This window comes from Pristiophorus japonicus, chromosome 10 (genome assembly GCF_044704955.1).
Source record: "Pristiophorus japonicus isolate sPriJap1 chromosome 10, sPriJap1.hap1, whole genome shotgun sequence".
NCBI classification, from domain to species: Eukaryota; Metazoa; Chordata; class Chondrichthyes; family Pristiophoridae; genus Pristiophorus; species Pristiophorus japonicus.
The window spans coordinates 149,371,605-149,385,575 of NC_091986.1; the positions used below are offsets into that span (position 1 = coordinate 149,371,605).

The following is a 13,971-nucleotide window of genomic DNA, read 5'->3' on the forward strand; positions in this document are numbered from 1 at the left end:
CAACGCTACCCCACCTCCTTTTCCTTTCTGTCTATCCTTCCTGAATGTTGAATACCCCTGGATGTTGAGTTCCCAGCCTTGGTCACCCTGGAACCATGTCTCTGTGATATCATATTCGTTAATTGCTGCCTGCGCAGTTAATTCATCCACCTTATTACGAATACTGCTCGCATTGAGGCACAGAACCTTCAGGCTTGTCGAATTTTGCTGTAATGTGGCCCTTTTTGATTTTTGCCTTGGGTTTCTCTGGCCTCCACTTTTACTTTTCTTCTTTCTATCTTTTGCTTCTACCCCCATTCTACAACCCCCTGTCTCCCTGCACAGGTTCCCATCCCCCAGCCATTAGTTTAACCCCTCCCAACAGCACAAGCAAACATTCCCCCTCTGATATTGGTGCCGGTCCTGCTCAGTTTGTACTGGTCCCACCTCCCCCAGAACCGGTTCCAATGTCCCAGGAATTTGAATCCCTCCCTTCTGCACCACTCCTCAAGCCATCTTAGCTATCCTGCAATTCCTACTCTGACTAGCACGTGGCACTGGTAGCAATCTTGAGATTACAACCCGAGGTCCTACTTTTTAATTTAACTCCTAGCTCCTTAAATTCAGCTTGTAGGACCTCATCCTGTTTTTTTACCTATATCATTGGTACCTATATTTACGACAACTGGCTGTTCACCCTCCCCCGCCAAAATGTCCTGCGGCCGCTCAGAGACATCCTTGACCCTTGCACCAAGGAGGCAACATACTATACTGGAGTCTCGATTGCGGCCGCAGAAACGTCTATCTATTCCCCTTACAATAGAATCCCCTACCACTATAGCTCTCCCACTCTTTTTCCTGCCCTCCTATGCAGCAGAGCCACCCACGGTGCTATGAACTTGGTTTCTGCTGCCCTGCCCTGATGAGTCATTCCCCTCCCTCCGCACCTCCGCACCCCCCCCCCCCCGCACCCACCCCCCCGCACCCCCCCCCGCCCGCACCCCCGCACCCCCCCCCCCCCGCACCCACCCCCCCGCACCCCCCCCCCGCCCGCACCCCCGCACCCCCCCCCACCCCCCCGCCCCCACCCCCCCGCACCCCCCCCCCCCCGCCCCCACTCCCCCGCACCCCCCCCCCCCCCCAACATTACCCAAAACGGTGCATCTGTTTTGGAGTAACTACACTTCAAAAGGTACTTCATTGGATGCAAGGGCTTTGGGACATCTTGGGATCATGAAAGATGCTATCTAAAGGCAAGTCTTTCCTTTTTATTTCTATGTATGATCTCAGTATCGTCCATCCTTTTTGTCTTATCCGGGACAACAGAGAAAGGAAAAACAAAAGCAAGAACCTACTTCCAAAATCGCTCACTCCCCAAATTATCTCCGAATTAACAGGAGCAAAATGAAAGCCAAAAATATCACTACTCGTTTAGAAGGACTGGATAAATTGAGGGCTATTTATGACATGTAGAAAGATCTCACCCTCTTCTGTTAATGAGATCATAATACAAAAATCTTTGTTCGGAAGAAGTGTCAATTCACACCATAGACTTCAGCCACCAAACCTACTGCCATCAATTCACACTTTTGTGAAAGTGCAAGCCATGAGAATGAACTTTATTTTGTTTACATGCCAGTTTCATCAAGGGCATATTTGGTAGAATAATGTAATTCAATAAATGTCCTAGTATACAAGGTGTTTGCCCATCCTTTGGCAACACTACCCCTTTTTGGCAAAAAAAAAGCACTTGACATAATAGACTATTTTCCAATTTGGAACCTATTTGGGTTTGATAGAAGCTTCACCTAGACATTCAGGGTATAAATGATCCAAGTGTGGGTCATATTAGTACATCTTCATCCCATTCTTTGCAGAGTGTTGTGCGTTGGCTTCCGGGCCCATCCAACACTAAGATATGCCATAGTGGGGCAATTTCACACAAGTACCAAAGAGGATACCTTCCCCTCACCACTACACACCCAAATGAGAGAATTAGGAAATTATTAGAACATAGCAATAACCATAATTCCAAGACGACCCCTCGGTCTTCAATTCTTGCACAGGGAAAAAAAATTGTAATTTGCAATCAAAAAAGACATCATGGGCACAACACTGAGAAGCATGCATATTCCAGTGATTTTCGCGTTGTTGATTTTTTCCTAACAAATCCACATGATTATTTTACAGACAAAATTATGGATGTACAAGGCTTCATGTAGGAACCCCAAGTTTGTAAATATTAAAAAACATGAAAATGACTTTTTAAAAGAAATTACCAAGGATCCATCCAAAATGAGTAGTTATCTCTAATGTTTCCTCCATTAATGTTACCATCGACTGATCCAGTTGAATCAGAGTACCACATCCTATATAATTCAAAACTGCCTTGCAGGACTATGCAATCTAATAAAGGGATCTATTAAGTCTCGCAAACCTGTAAAACTATGTAATAGTAACAGTAAAGACTTGAAGGCTGCAGGAGCTCTCTAGCAAGAGCTTGTCCTGATCTGGCAATTTCCTGAGCTTCAGCATCATTATCCTAAAAAAAGACCAAGTAAAGGAAAGAGATTTTAGCAAGACGTACTCAGCATTCTGAACCTATTAGGCATTATATTGTCACAAATATAAAACAAGGACCACCCTTTGATGGATACGTTGGACTGTGATTAGATTCCTCCCTACCAAAGACTACTGTTTTTAATCTATTGTGGATTCATATTTTGTGTTACAAGCATTCCTTATACGTTTCTACTATACTGCATTGTTTGAATTTATTTTGTGTTAAAAGATGAAAAGTAAATGTATACAAAGAAAATGTTCAACTTTCCCACTAACAATGTAACATTAATATGAAAAATAAAATTTATCACATGTTCCAAAGTATATCACAATAGAAAATTAAGTTGCCTCTAAATGATAATCTGCTTCACTCTGTTGTGGCAAATGCAAATGAATGCAAATTTTCTACATCAAATCATCAAGTAAACCTGATCATGTAATAAGTTAAAGTATAGCCAATATGACAATGATATAGCTGTCGTAACAAATGCCCCAAGGGTAAATAGCAGTTTTATTTATAATAGAAGCTGCATGTCTGGAGGAAACTCTACATCAAAGATCAACTATATCAACAGGCATTTAATTTAATAACTTACAATAATTCATTATTACACAATTTATACTGAAAGCGAGTTTGTTAAATTTAATTACTCTGCCTTTAAAAAAGGGGAAACTTCACTATCAATAATTTTTTTTGAAATGGCTTTCGAGTTGCCTAAAGGAAAGTTTAACATCTGGGCACTTTTCCCCCGATAACTGAATTCAAAAACAAATTTTGGCATCAAAAGGAAGTGCTAACAGTTTGAATAAATTTGATTAAAATATGTATTTCAGTTATGTTTGTTATATCTAGTTATGAGAAGTATTGTCAGATTGAAATTAATATGTTCTGAGTTGTTGCATATTACATTAGGTCACATCAATAGAAGTACTTGAACTTTTGTTCCTTTTTTCTCCCATACATTTCTAGCTTTTGTTGAAATTAAACAGCAAGTGGCGATAATTAGTATGGGGGCTGTAACGTGAACTTCAGATTAATAACGGGTGCCCCTCCCCATGGCTCAGTGGGTAAATAGCACAGAGCCTTAAATGACCAAAAGACCACCCAAGTTTGATCCTGACCAAGATTAAATTAGCCAATCCATATCCAAGTCAGCAGTGGGTTACTTCAACATTCTCTCCTAGCCTCTCCTTTCCTGAAGGTGACAATGCAGGCTGGGGTATGGTTCTAGGGGTACCCAAGTGAGTATCAAGAAACTACATGACAGCAAAAACCGATTTTGTTGTACTCAATATATGCACATTTGCATTTACAGCAGTGGTCACTGGGTAGAAATCAGAAACCGGAATCAAGGCCATTTTATTCTCTACCTAGCCTTTGAGACCAAAGGTTATTGTAGCACCCATACTGCCACGCAGACAGACTAACTCTGTATAAATCAGAATTGTATGATTCAGTGACACATTTACCCGTTGAGCCTTTGGGGAAATTCTATACATTCAAATTTTAACATTGCAGCTCACTTTCTTACCTTCACCCATTTAATCCTCTCAATAAGGTCACTCATATCTCTCTTAAATGGAATATAGTGTTTCCATGGTTTCAGAGATCTGTAGAAGTGCTCATAGTATTTAGAATCCTGCTTCAATACAAGGCTGTCGCCCAACATAAGGTATGGGAACCTGTAAGCTGCCACAGTACCATCCACATTCACTTGGTATTTATACTGGAAAAATATTCAGAAGCACATCAATGAATATAAAAATAAACACAGGAATCACACTACTTTGTCATCCACAAAATTCCTTCTAAAAATACAATAATTTTACTGACAGGCTATCTGGTCACATTGCTGTTTGTGGGAGCTTGTTGAGCGCAAATTGACTGCCGCATTCCCTATTTTCCAACAGTACCTACACTTCAAAAAGTACTTAATTGTCTGTATAGCGCTTTGGGATGTCCAGTGGTTGTGAAAGGCGCTATATAAATGCAAGTCTTTTTTTTGAATAGTAATAATTACGTTCAGTATGTGGATTTTTCTGAAACAATACCAAAAACTCAATTTCAATAATTAAAGGTCACTTAGTACAATGAAAAAAAGTAGTTGGTCTGATATAACATTTTGATTTAAAGTTTATTCTTTGCTGAAGTTTTGTATTAGATTCTGAAGCTTTGTAAGTTTAGATTCACAAATGGATGACGATACATTTGTTAATACAGAACTTGCAAGAAAATGTTATTGATTGAACTTCACTTAGACACATAAATGAACACATACAAGACATACAAACTCAGTAGGTGTTGCTACTGAGTTTGAGTACACTGATCTGTCTTTGCCCCAAATATAGATTGTGCTTCACATTTAAAATAGGGTGGAGGAAATAATAGGGTCTAATTCAACATTGTTGCACCCACTTCCCAGACGTGAAATGGGCGTAATGATAACCAATTTAGCACCCAGAGACTTGCGCATGAACTGCACGAGCGTTCGGGCCAATGCGATACTTACTGATTGGGGCTTTTTTTTAAAAAAAAGCGGGCCTCAATATTGAAATGGGACTCCTGCGCCCATTTTTGACCCAGATACCCAAAATTTTTGACTAGTTGCCGGACTAGCATTTCCAGGTCTTGAGCTGCCCAACTAGCAATCCCTAAAAAAAAGGACCATTGCCAGCTGCTCAAAACTTCTTCAAATGCCCTTTTTGTGGTCGGAAGGAGCAGCTGTGCTCTGGTCTCCAAAAAACTGGACAGCTACTGGCCCGGCCTCACCACCTCTCCTTCCATCAGACCTACCAGTGGGCCTCAGCGCCGGCCAAAATTGGCTAGGCCCTTGCAGCTCGACTGAATGATGAACAGGCCCAAGGACAAATGTTGGATGCCTCTGTTCTTGCACACGGTCACTGAAATTGTGCTCGGTTTTGGGTGATAAATTTAAGATCAGTGGATTTTGCTGCTTTTGGAAAGCTACCAATGCTTCTTTATGTCTTTTTTCAGATAGGATAGTAAATGATGGTGACATTTTATGACTGCAGGTAATACAATATCTGGTTGTGGTAGAGAGGCAAGGGGAGGGGGAGGGGGAGGAAGGAGCAGGGAGATTAGATACATAGCAGATCGTATCACATAAGGCAGCATAATTCTCTTCTTGGCCTGGCCCCCTCCTCATGGAATGCTTCAACACCACAACATGTCCACCCAAAACCCTGCAAGACTCGACGTTGTAATGTCAGATGAACCAACAGATAGCTTCAAAGTAATTGCTAGGTTACCAATTTGCAAAATAAAAATAGTTTAACATTTTTCTTTTTAAGTACCCTGTCCATCCATCATCTGAGACCAGGTCTGTGCCAATTGCCAACAAATGACCATCCCTCCACCCACACCTCTCTATACCAATGTGAGTGAGATCAGGAATTCACCAGAGTGAGGGAAATTAAACCAGTGTTCACCACAATAACAGTATGCAGATACTCAATTGTTGCATTCTAAATAACGTTGCATTTTCCAACAAAAAATTATAAAAATAACAAGGGTTTAAAATAATTCTGTTTTATTTATCCAACAAATCATACCTTAAAGAAGTCAAAGAAACTGATCAGTTGAGCTTTTCCAAGATCTTTTTCTTCTTCACGAAAGAAGAAATAGGCAGTTATTCCAGCATCCAACAGCTCAGGATTGTTCCTGGAGATCCTCACTAGTTTTAGCCTCTCCTCTCGGCTGTCCCTTCCTCTCCAAAAAGCCTGCTCCGTTTTATTGTACCAGGCAGGACCTTGTATTTTGTAAGAAACAAAAACAATTTGAGCTATTATAAATACACTTTGTTAGCAACTCTTAATGCCCTCCGAAGGTAACTAGAGATGTGCAGTAAGTGTCACCTATACCCTAATGCAAGGGTTAGGAGGGATGACCAAAAGCTTGATCAAAGATGTATTTTGAAAAGGATTAAGATGGGGGAGGGAAAGCTCGAGAGGCAGAGGACTTTACAGAAAGAATTCCAAAAGTAGAGCTGAGGATCTGTTGTAATTTTATGAATTTTTCTTGAAATACATTGCTTGAAAATGAGATGTAATTTTAAAAGAAAACAGTAATTAAAATACTTTGGGTCCGAAATTGCCGGTGCTGGGTTTGGGGTGGTCACTTTGAATTAAATGATAGTTTAGTGCTGGGGCGTGAAGTGCCACCACCGGCGCGGAATTGGCCACTTCAGCAAAAAAAGTGTGGGGCGGTAACTGTGCGTTTGTGGAGCACAACACTCAGCGTTGTGCTGAGCACATCACAACTTCCCTCCTCCCTCTTTTAAAAGGGACGACCGCTGCGAACTCAGCAGCCTCTTTAGTGGCCGTCCACTAGGCCACCAGGGAGGGTGGCAGCCGGGCCAGCAGCCAGGCACCCAAGAGAGGGTGCCAGTCTGCATGTTGACTGCTCAGCCGCACTAGCAGCTGCCATTGTCAGGCCGACTGAAAAGTCGGCCAACAGAAAAAAGATTTTGGCTGCGGTACTACCACCTCCCTTCTAAGGGTGGCCGGGGGGCCCCAGCCACCACAGCTTCTCGCCCAGAGAAGCTGTGGTGGCATTGCCCCATGCCGACCTCTCGTCCCGCGGGGCAATTTCCCCCGAGGGGCGACGTCATGGGGCACGACGTAATCCACTTTTCACCGGTGGAGCACCAGGGGCATTTCGGGGGGGGGGGGGCAGGGGCCTCTGGCCGCCGTGCCTGGGCAAAAATCCTTTCGTGCCCCGTTACTGTCTCCTGGAGGTACCAACTGGCTGAGAGGAGCAATTTCTGCCCCCCGAAATCTAAAAAGATGTGTTAAAATAAAACACACACAATTTACTTATAGCTCAAAGCCTTTTCAAGAAGTTGAATAGATCTTAATATAAAATTGCAATTAGAATTACATTAAATGGTCAGGAAATCTTGTTTTATGCTTGTATTAGGCATGTTAGTTACCAGCCTACAATTAACTGACAAATTATGTAGCTGGTAGCTGAAAAACAGTTTGGCTGCAATTTCATGGCTCAGACATCCTTCTAAGACTTATACATACATCTATTAGGATCAAGGATTGTTAAATTTGTTCCACCTAATTTTAAACTATGGCCTGGATTTTGCAGTAGAAATAACGGTGAGACTAATTATGCTCACCATTATTAAGGAATAAATCGGACAGCAACTTCCGGCAGCCACACATAGGCAGTTAAATACAGAAATCAGGAAGATGCTATCCAAGTTGCCCTGCTCCTCCAAAAGCTTTGCTCTAACAATATCTCGCTGAGAGACTTGGCATTAAAACATATGAAGGGCATGAAGTTGCAGTACTTACCCACTAGGGTACCCACTCAACATAAGAACATAAGAAATAGGAGCAGAAGTAGACCATCTGGCCCCTCGAGCCTGCTCTGCCATTCAATATGATCATGGCTGATCCTGGTCTCTCGCCATCAGCGGCAGGTCGGGGCCATAAAAGGAGAGGCGAGCGGCGGCGTACCACTGCAAGGTACAGCACGAGCTGGTGCAGGAGGAAGACGGCAGAAAAGGACGTCATCAAGGTCCAGGTTGCAAATTGGAGCGTGGGCAGGTACAGCAGGAGCGGCGAGGTCGGGGCGAAGGAGCGCGAGAGATTGTAGAGGGACATGATCGGGGCCCAGGGGAGGCGAGAGTTCAGGGCCAGAAGAGGCGTGGGCCCAGGGGCAGCACGGGCCAGCCCACACTGCAATATGTGTGTGCACTAGGTCCGTGCAGCAGAGCTGGTCTCCAGTCGTCTTGGTTAATCCTTGCCACTGGACCAAGACTTAGCTCTGTCAAGCCAGTGTGGTGGCTGGTGTGCAACAGCCAAGACACGTTAAAAAAATCCATGCACAGGTATCTTCTATCCTACACTATGTAGTTCAGGATCTAGAATATTGGGTCCTTCTTTGAAACAGCTATGAACTCATCCTTTTTTGGCATGGAAGCAAGTCATCCTCACTTCGAGGGACTGCCTATGATGGCTGATCCTGGCCTCAACTCCACTTCCCTGCCCTCTCCCCATAATCCTGGACTTCCTTATCTTTCAAAAGTCTATCTATCTCCAATTTAAATATATTCAATGACTCAGCCTCCACTGCTCTCTCGGGTTAATAATTCCAAAGATTCACGACCCTCAGGAGAAAAAATTCCTCATTTGCATTTCAACATGTCAGAAAAAGTTAGGGTTTGTCCATTCAAGTGCAACCTGAATTTTTAAAACAGCAGATAAGTCTTAATTACTGCCAAACAACCTCTGGCACTGAAAATTTACTTTTTCTTTGCAAATTTTGTGTGTCTCTTATCTCCCATCTTTCTTATCTTCACTTTATTTTGCTTTCTGTGCATGATTTTACATTGAATTAAATATTCTAACTGACACTTCCTGGTTTAGAATCTGAATTTGTTAGTGAAGATTCTTCAACCTGATTAGTTACGGAGATAGGTCCCAGAACCCCCGTAAAGAGTATCACGCTGCTTTGACTGTCTATTAAGCCCAGAGAAATTCTGTGGGCAAGTGCAAGTGTAATAAATAGCGAACACCGTTTGTTCACCATTGACCGTAAAATCCAGGCCAAAATATACTTAACAAGGACACATTACTGATTTAAGTTCTGGTGACTTATTTAAAATACATTTAAATCTGAAAGAAACTGAATATTCCCAAATTAAAGTATGAATTAATGATTAGTTTAGTTTTTTTCTTTACTTAATTCAGGAATGTCGAATTAGCTTCTGGAGCAGACACAATGGCGGGGGGGGGGGGGGGTGCGGGGAAACTGACCACATTTTTTGTAATTAGCTGCCCAGGACTTCCATGGTGGTAACCTCACTATGGAAATCATGGATAGATTATTAACATATTAATAGCAAGCAAACTGAAATGTAATTATAATGCCTTTCACTATAATTTTACACAGCTCACAGTTAGGGGAAGAAGAACAAAGATAATGGCTCCTTTTGTGACTACAACCATACAACTGCTCAGTACAGGTTGCTCAAACAAGGAAATATTATTCTAGCCAATGTGTAGCTTTTCTGTGCAATTTATGGACCAATCTAGGAGGAACAATGAACATGATACTTCTTGTTAATTGCTAATGTGACTCACACCTAGTTGGTTTATAGGCCCCCTAACAGCAGCAATTCTGTTGGTTGGTCGGAGCATAAACCAGGAAATAGTGGGGGCTTGTGAAAAGGGAACAGCAATAATCATGGATAATTTTAACCTCCATATTGATTGGACAAATCAAATTGGTCAGGGGAGCCTTGAGGAAGAGTTCATAGATTGCATAAGGGATGGGTTCCTTGAGCAGTATGTAACGGAACCAGAGGGAAGCCTCGCTTAGATCTGGTCTTGTGTAATGAGACAGGATTAATAAACAATCTCCTAGCAAAGGATCCCCCTGGAATGAGTGATCATAGCATGGTTGAATTTGAAATTCATATGGAGGGCGCGAAAGTTGGATCTCAAACCAGTGTACTAAGCTTAAATAAAAGGAGACTACAAAGGTATGAGGGCAGAGTTGGCTAAAGTGGACTGGGAAAATAGATTAAAAAGTGTAGGACGGTTGATGAACAGTGATGTACATTTAAGGAGATATTTCATAACTCTCAGGAAAAATATATTCCAGTGAGGAAGAAAGGGTATAAAAGAAAAGATAGCCATCCATGGTTAACTAAAGAAATAAAGGACTGTATCTAATTAAAAACAAGGGCATACTAAGTGGCCAAAACTAGTGGGAGGACAGATGATTGGGAAGCTTTTAAAAGCCAACAAAGAATGACTAAAAAAAATGATTAAGAAAGGGAAGAAAGACTATGAAAGTAAACTAGCACGAAATTATAAAAACATATAGCAAGAGTTTCTACAGGTATATAAAAAGGAAAACAAAAAAAAAAAAAAAGAGTGGCTAGAGTAAATGTTGGTCCCTTAGAGGATGAAACCAGGGAATTAGTGATGGGGAACATGGAGATGGCAGAAACTCTGAACAAATATTTTGTATCAGTCTTTACGGTAGAGGACACACAAAATATCCCACCTGTGGATAGTCAAGGGGCTACTGGGGTGGGGGGAGGGGAAGGGGGGAGGGGGGGGGGGGAGGGGAGAAGGAGGAGGAACTTAACACAATCACAATCACTAAGGAGGTGGTACTCAGTAAGATAATGGGACTAAAGGCAAATAAATCCCCTGGACCTGATGGCTTGCATCCTAGGGTCAAGAGAAGTAATGGCAGGGATTGTGGATGCATTGGTTGTAATTTACCAAAATTCCCTGGATTCTGGAGAGGTCTCAGCAGATTGGAAAACTGCAAATGTAACACCCCTATTTAAAAAAGGAGGCAGACAAAAAGCAGAAAACTATAGAGCAGTTAGCCTAACATCTGTGGTTGGGAAAATGTTGGAGTCCATTATTAAAGAAGTAGCAGGACATTTGGAAAAGCATAATTCAATCAGGCAGAGTCGGCATGGATTTATGACAGGAAAGTCATGTTTGACAAATTTGCTGGAGTTCTTTGAGGATGTAACGGACAGGCTGGATAAAGGGGAACCAGTGGATGTGGTGTATTTGGACTTCGAGAAGGCATTTGGCAAGGTATCACATAAAAGGTTACTGCACAAGATCAAAGTTCACGAGGTTGGGGGTAATATATTAGCACGGATAGAGGATTGGCTAACTAACAGAAAACAGAGTCGGGATAAATGGTTCATTCTCGGGTTGGCAATCAATAGCTAGTGGGGTGCCACAGGGATCAGTGCTGGGACCCCAACTATTTACAATCTATATTAACGACTTGGATGAAGGGACTGAGTGTAACGTAGCCAAGTTTGCTGGCGTTACAAAGATGGGAGGAAAAGCAATGTGTGAGGAGGACACAAAAAACCTACAAAAGGATATAGACAGGCTAAGTGAGTGGGCAAGAATTTGGCAGATGGAGTGTAATGTTAGAAAGTGTGAGGGGATACACTTCGGCAGAAAAAAAAATCAAAGAGCAAGTTATTATTTAAATGGAAGAAAATTGCAAAGTGCTGCAGTACAGCAGGATCTGGGTGTCCTGGCGCATGAAACACAAAAGGTTAGTATGCAGGTACAGCAAGTGATCAGGAAGGCCAATAGAATCTTGGCCTTTATTGCAAAGGGAATGGAGTGTAAAACCAGGGAAGTCTTGCTAGTTATACAGGTTATTGGTGAGGCCACACCTGGAAAACTGCGTGCAGTTTTGGTTTCTATATTTACGAAAGGATATACTTGCTCTGGAGGCAGTTCAGAGAAGGTTCACTTGGTTGATTGTGGAGATGAGGGGGTTGACTTATGAGGAAAGGTTGAGTAGGTTAGGCCTCTACTTAATGGAATTCAGAAGAACGAGAGGTGATCTTATCGAAACGTATAAGATTATAATGGGGCTTGACAAGGTGGATGCAGAGAGAGGATGTTTCCACTGATGGGGGAGACTAGAACTAGGGGGCATAATCTTAGAATAAGGGGCCATCCATTTAAAACGGAGATGAGGAATTTCTTCTCTGAGGGTTGTAAATCTGTGGAATTCGCTGCCTCAGAGCTGTGGAAGCTGGGTCATTGAATAAATTTAAGACAGAGATAGTCAGTTTCTTAGCCAATAAGGGAATAAGGGATTATGGGGAGCGGGCAGGGAAGTGGAGTTGAGTCCATGATTAGATCAGCCATGATCGTATTAAATGGCCGGGCTTGCTCGAGGGGCCGTATGGCCCACTCCTGTTCCTATTATTTTCTTATGTCTATCCCAGAATACTCTAATTAGCAGCTAGGAAATGTGCAAAAGTGACCTTTGGAGAACTGAACCTCCAAATGTACCTTGCTCCACCTCTACTGTGTGCTTCTCCTTGATAGTATCACCAAGATCAAAGCGATTGAGGGTGGAGAAAAGTAGGCATGGTACAGTGTCTAATACAACAATGCATTCTGGAAATCCAAGAACAAAAAAGCCCTGGAATTTGAAAGTTTGTATAAAAGCACCAAGAGTTGTGCCCAGTGGGTTACCAATGTTAACAGTAATCAGTAATGAGTAAATAATGCCAAGAACTGCAGTAGCAATGATAACAGTAGCACCCAGTGATTATATTCCTTATTCAACGGCACACAGAGAGGGACTGTTTTTGACAAAAGCAGGTCAACAATTGCATTTATACAACACCTTTAACACAGGAAAGCATCCCAAAACATTTCACAGGAGCATAATTTAGATAAAAATTGGCACCAAGCAAAGAAGGAGCTAGTAGGATGATGACTAAAAGTTTGGTCAAAAAGATAGTGTTAAGAAGGGTCTTAAAAGAAGAGGGGGGATTCCAGTGGTTTAGGGCCTAGATGGCTGAAGGCAGTCACTAATCGTGGGTCAAAGGGAGTGAGGGATGCACAACTGGCCTGAATTGGAGGAAGGCAGAGTTCTTGGAGAACTATAGGGGTGGAGGTGGTTGCAGAGGTAGGGAGAGACGAGACCATGGAGGGATTTGAACACGAGGATGAGAATTTTAAAATCAAGGCGTTGGTGGACCGGGAGCCAATGTAGGTTAGTGAACATAGGGATGATGGGTGAGCGGGACCTGGTGCGGGTTAGGATACAGGCAACAGAGTTTTGGATGAGGTCAAGTTTATGGAGGGTGGAAGATGGGAGGTCAGCCAGGAGAACACAGAAATAATAGAATCTGCAGATAACAAAAGCACGGAGTGTTTCAGCAGCAGATAAACTGAAACAGCTGAGGAAGACGCAGAGACGGGCAATATTGCGGAGGTGGAAGCAGGCTATGTTTGTGATGTGGTTGGATGCTCTGCTCAAGATCAAATAGGGTGCCAAGGTTGCAAACAGTCTGCCTCAGCCCGAGACAGTGACCATAGAGAGGGAATGGAATCAGTGACAATGGAATGAAGTAGAGGACAAAGACAATGGCTTCAGTCTCCCTAATGCTTAACTGGAAGAAATTGCAGCCCATCCAAGATTAGATTGGACAAGCAGTCTGTCAACTCAGTCAGTACAGCGGTCTAGAGCGGTGGTGCTGGGGCGTGATCAACATACATGTGGAACCTGTCGTCATGTCTTTGAATGTCACTGAGGAGCAGCATTAAAAATAAGAGCAGGCCAAGGATGGATTCTTTGGAGGGCTCCAGGAGGCAATAGTGCGGGGTCACAAAGAGAAGCCGTTGCAGGAGATTGTCTGGCTGCGATCAGATAGGCAAGAGTGGAACTGGGTGAAGGCAGTCCCACTCAGCTAGGCAACAGAGAAGCATTGGAGCAGGATGCTGTGGCCAACTGCTTGAAAGGCTGCAGCGAGGTAGAGAAGGACAAGGGGGAATAGTGCACCATGGTCAGTCACATAGGATTTCATTTGTGACTTTGATTAGGGCCATTTTAGTGCTGTGGCAGGGACAGAAAACCTGAGTGGAGAGGTT

The 13,971-nt window shown here is 42.8% G+C and overlaps 1 protein-coding gene across 4 annotated transcripts in view; it reads right to left on the bottom strand.

The window, feature by feature from the left end:
* The window catches only part of poglut3 (protein O-glucosyltransferase 3), a 32,982-nt gene that overhangs the window by 6,245 nt on the left and 12,766 nt on the right, over positions 1–13,971 (bottom strand). For 2 of the 4 annotated variants that reach the window (XM_070891521.1, XM_070891525.1), the window contains exons 5-7: positions 6,115–6,311; positions 4,074–4,268; positions 2,417–2,521 (exon numbers count right to left, since the gene is read on the bottom strand). In XM_070891521.1, coding sequence (XP_070747622.1) covers positions 2,417–2,521; positions 4,074–4,268; positions 6,115–6,311 — 497 coding nt within the window. The remainder of the gene's footprint in view (positions 1–2,416; positions 2,522–4,073; positions 4,269–6,114; positions 6,312–13,971) is intronic. The other 2 variants (XM_070891523.1, XM_070891524.1) reach the window with 2 other exon arrangements.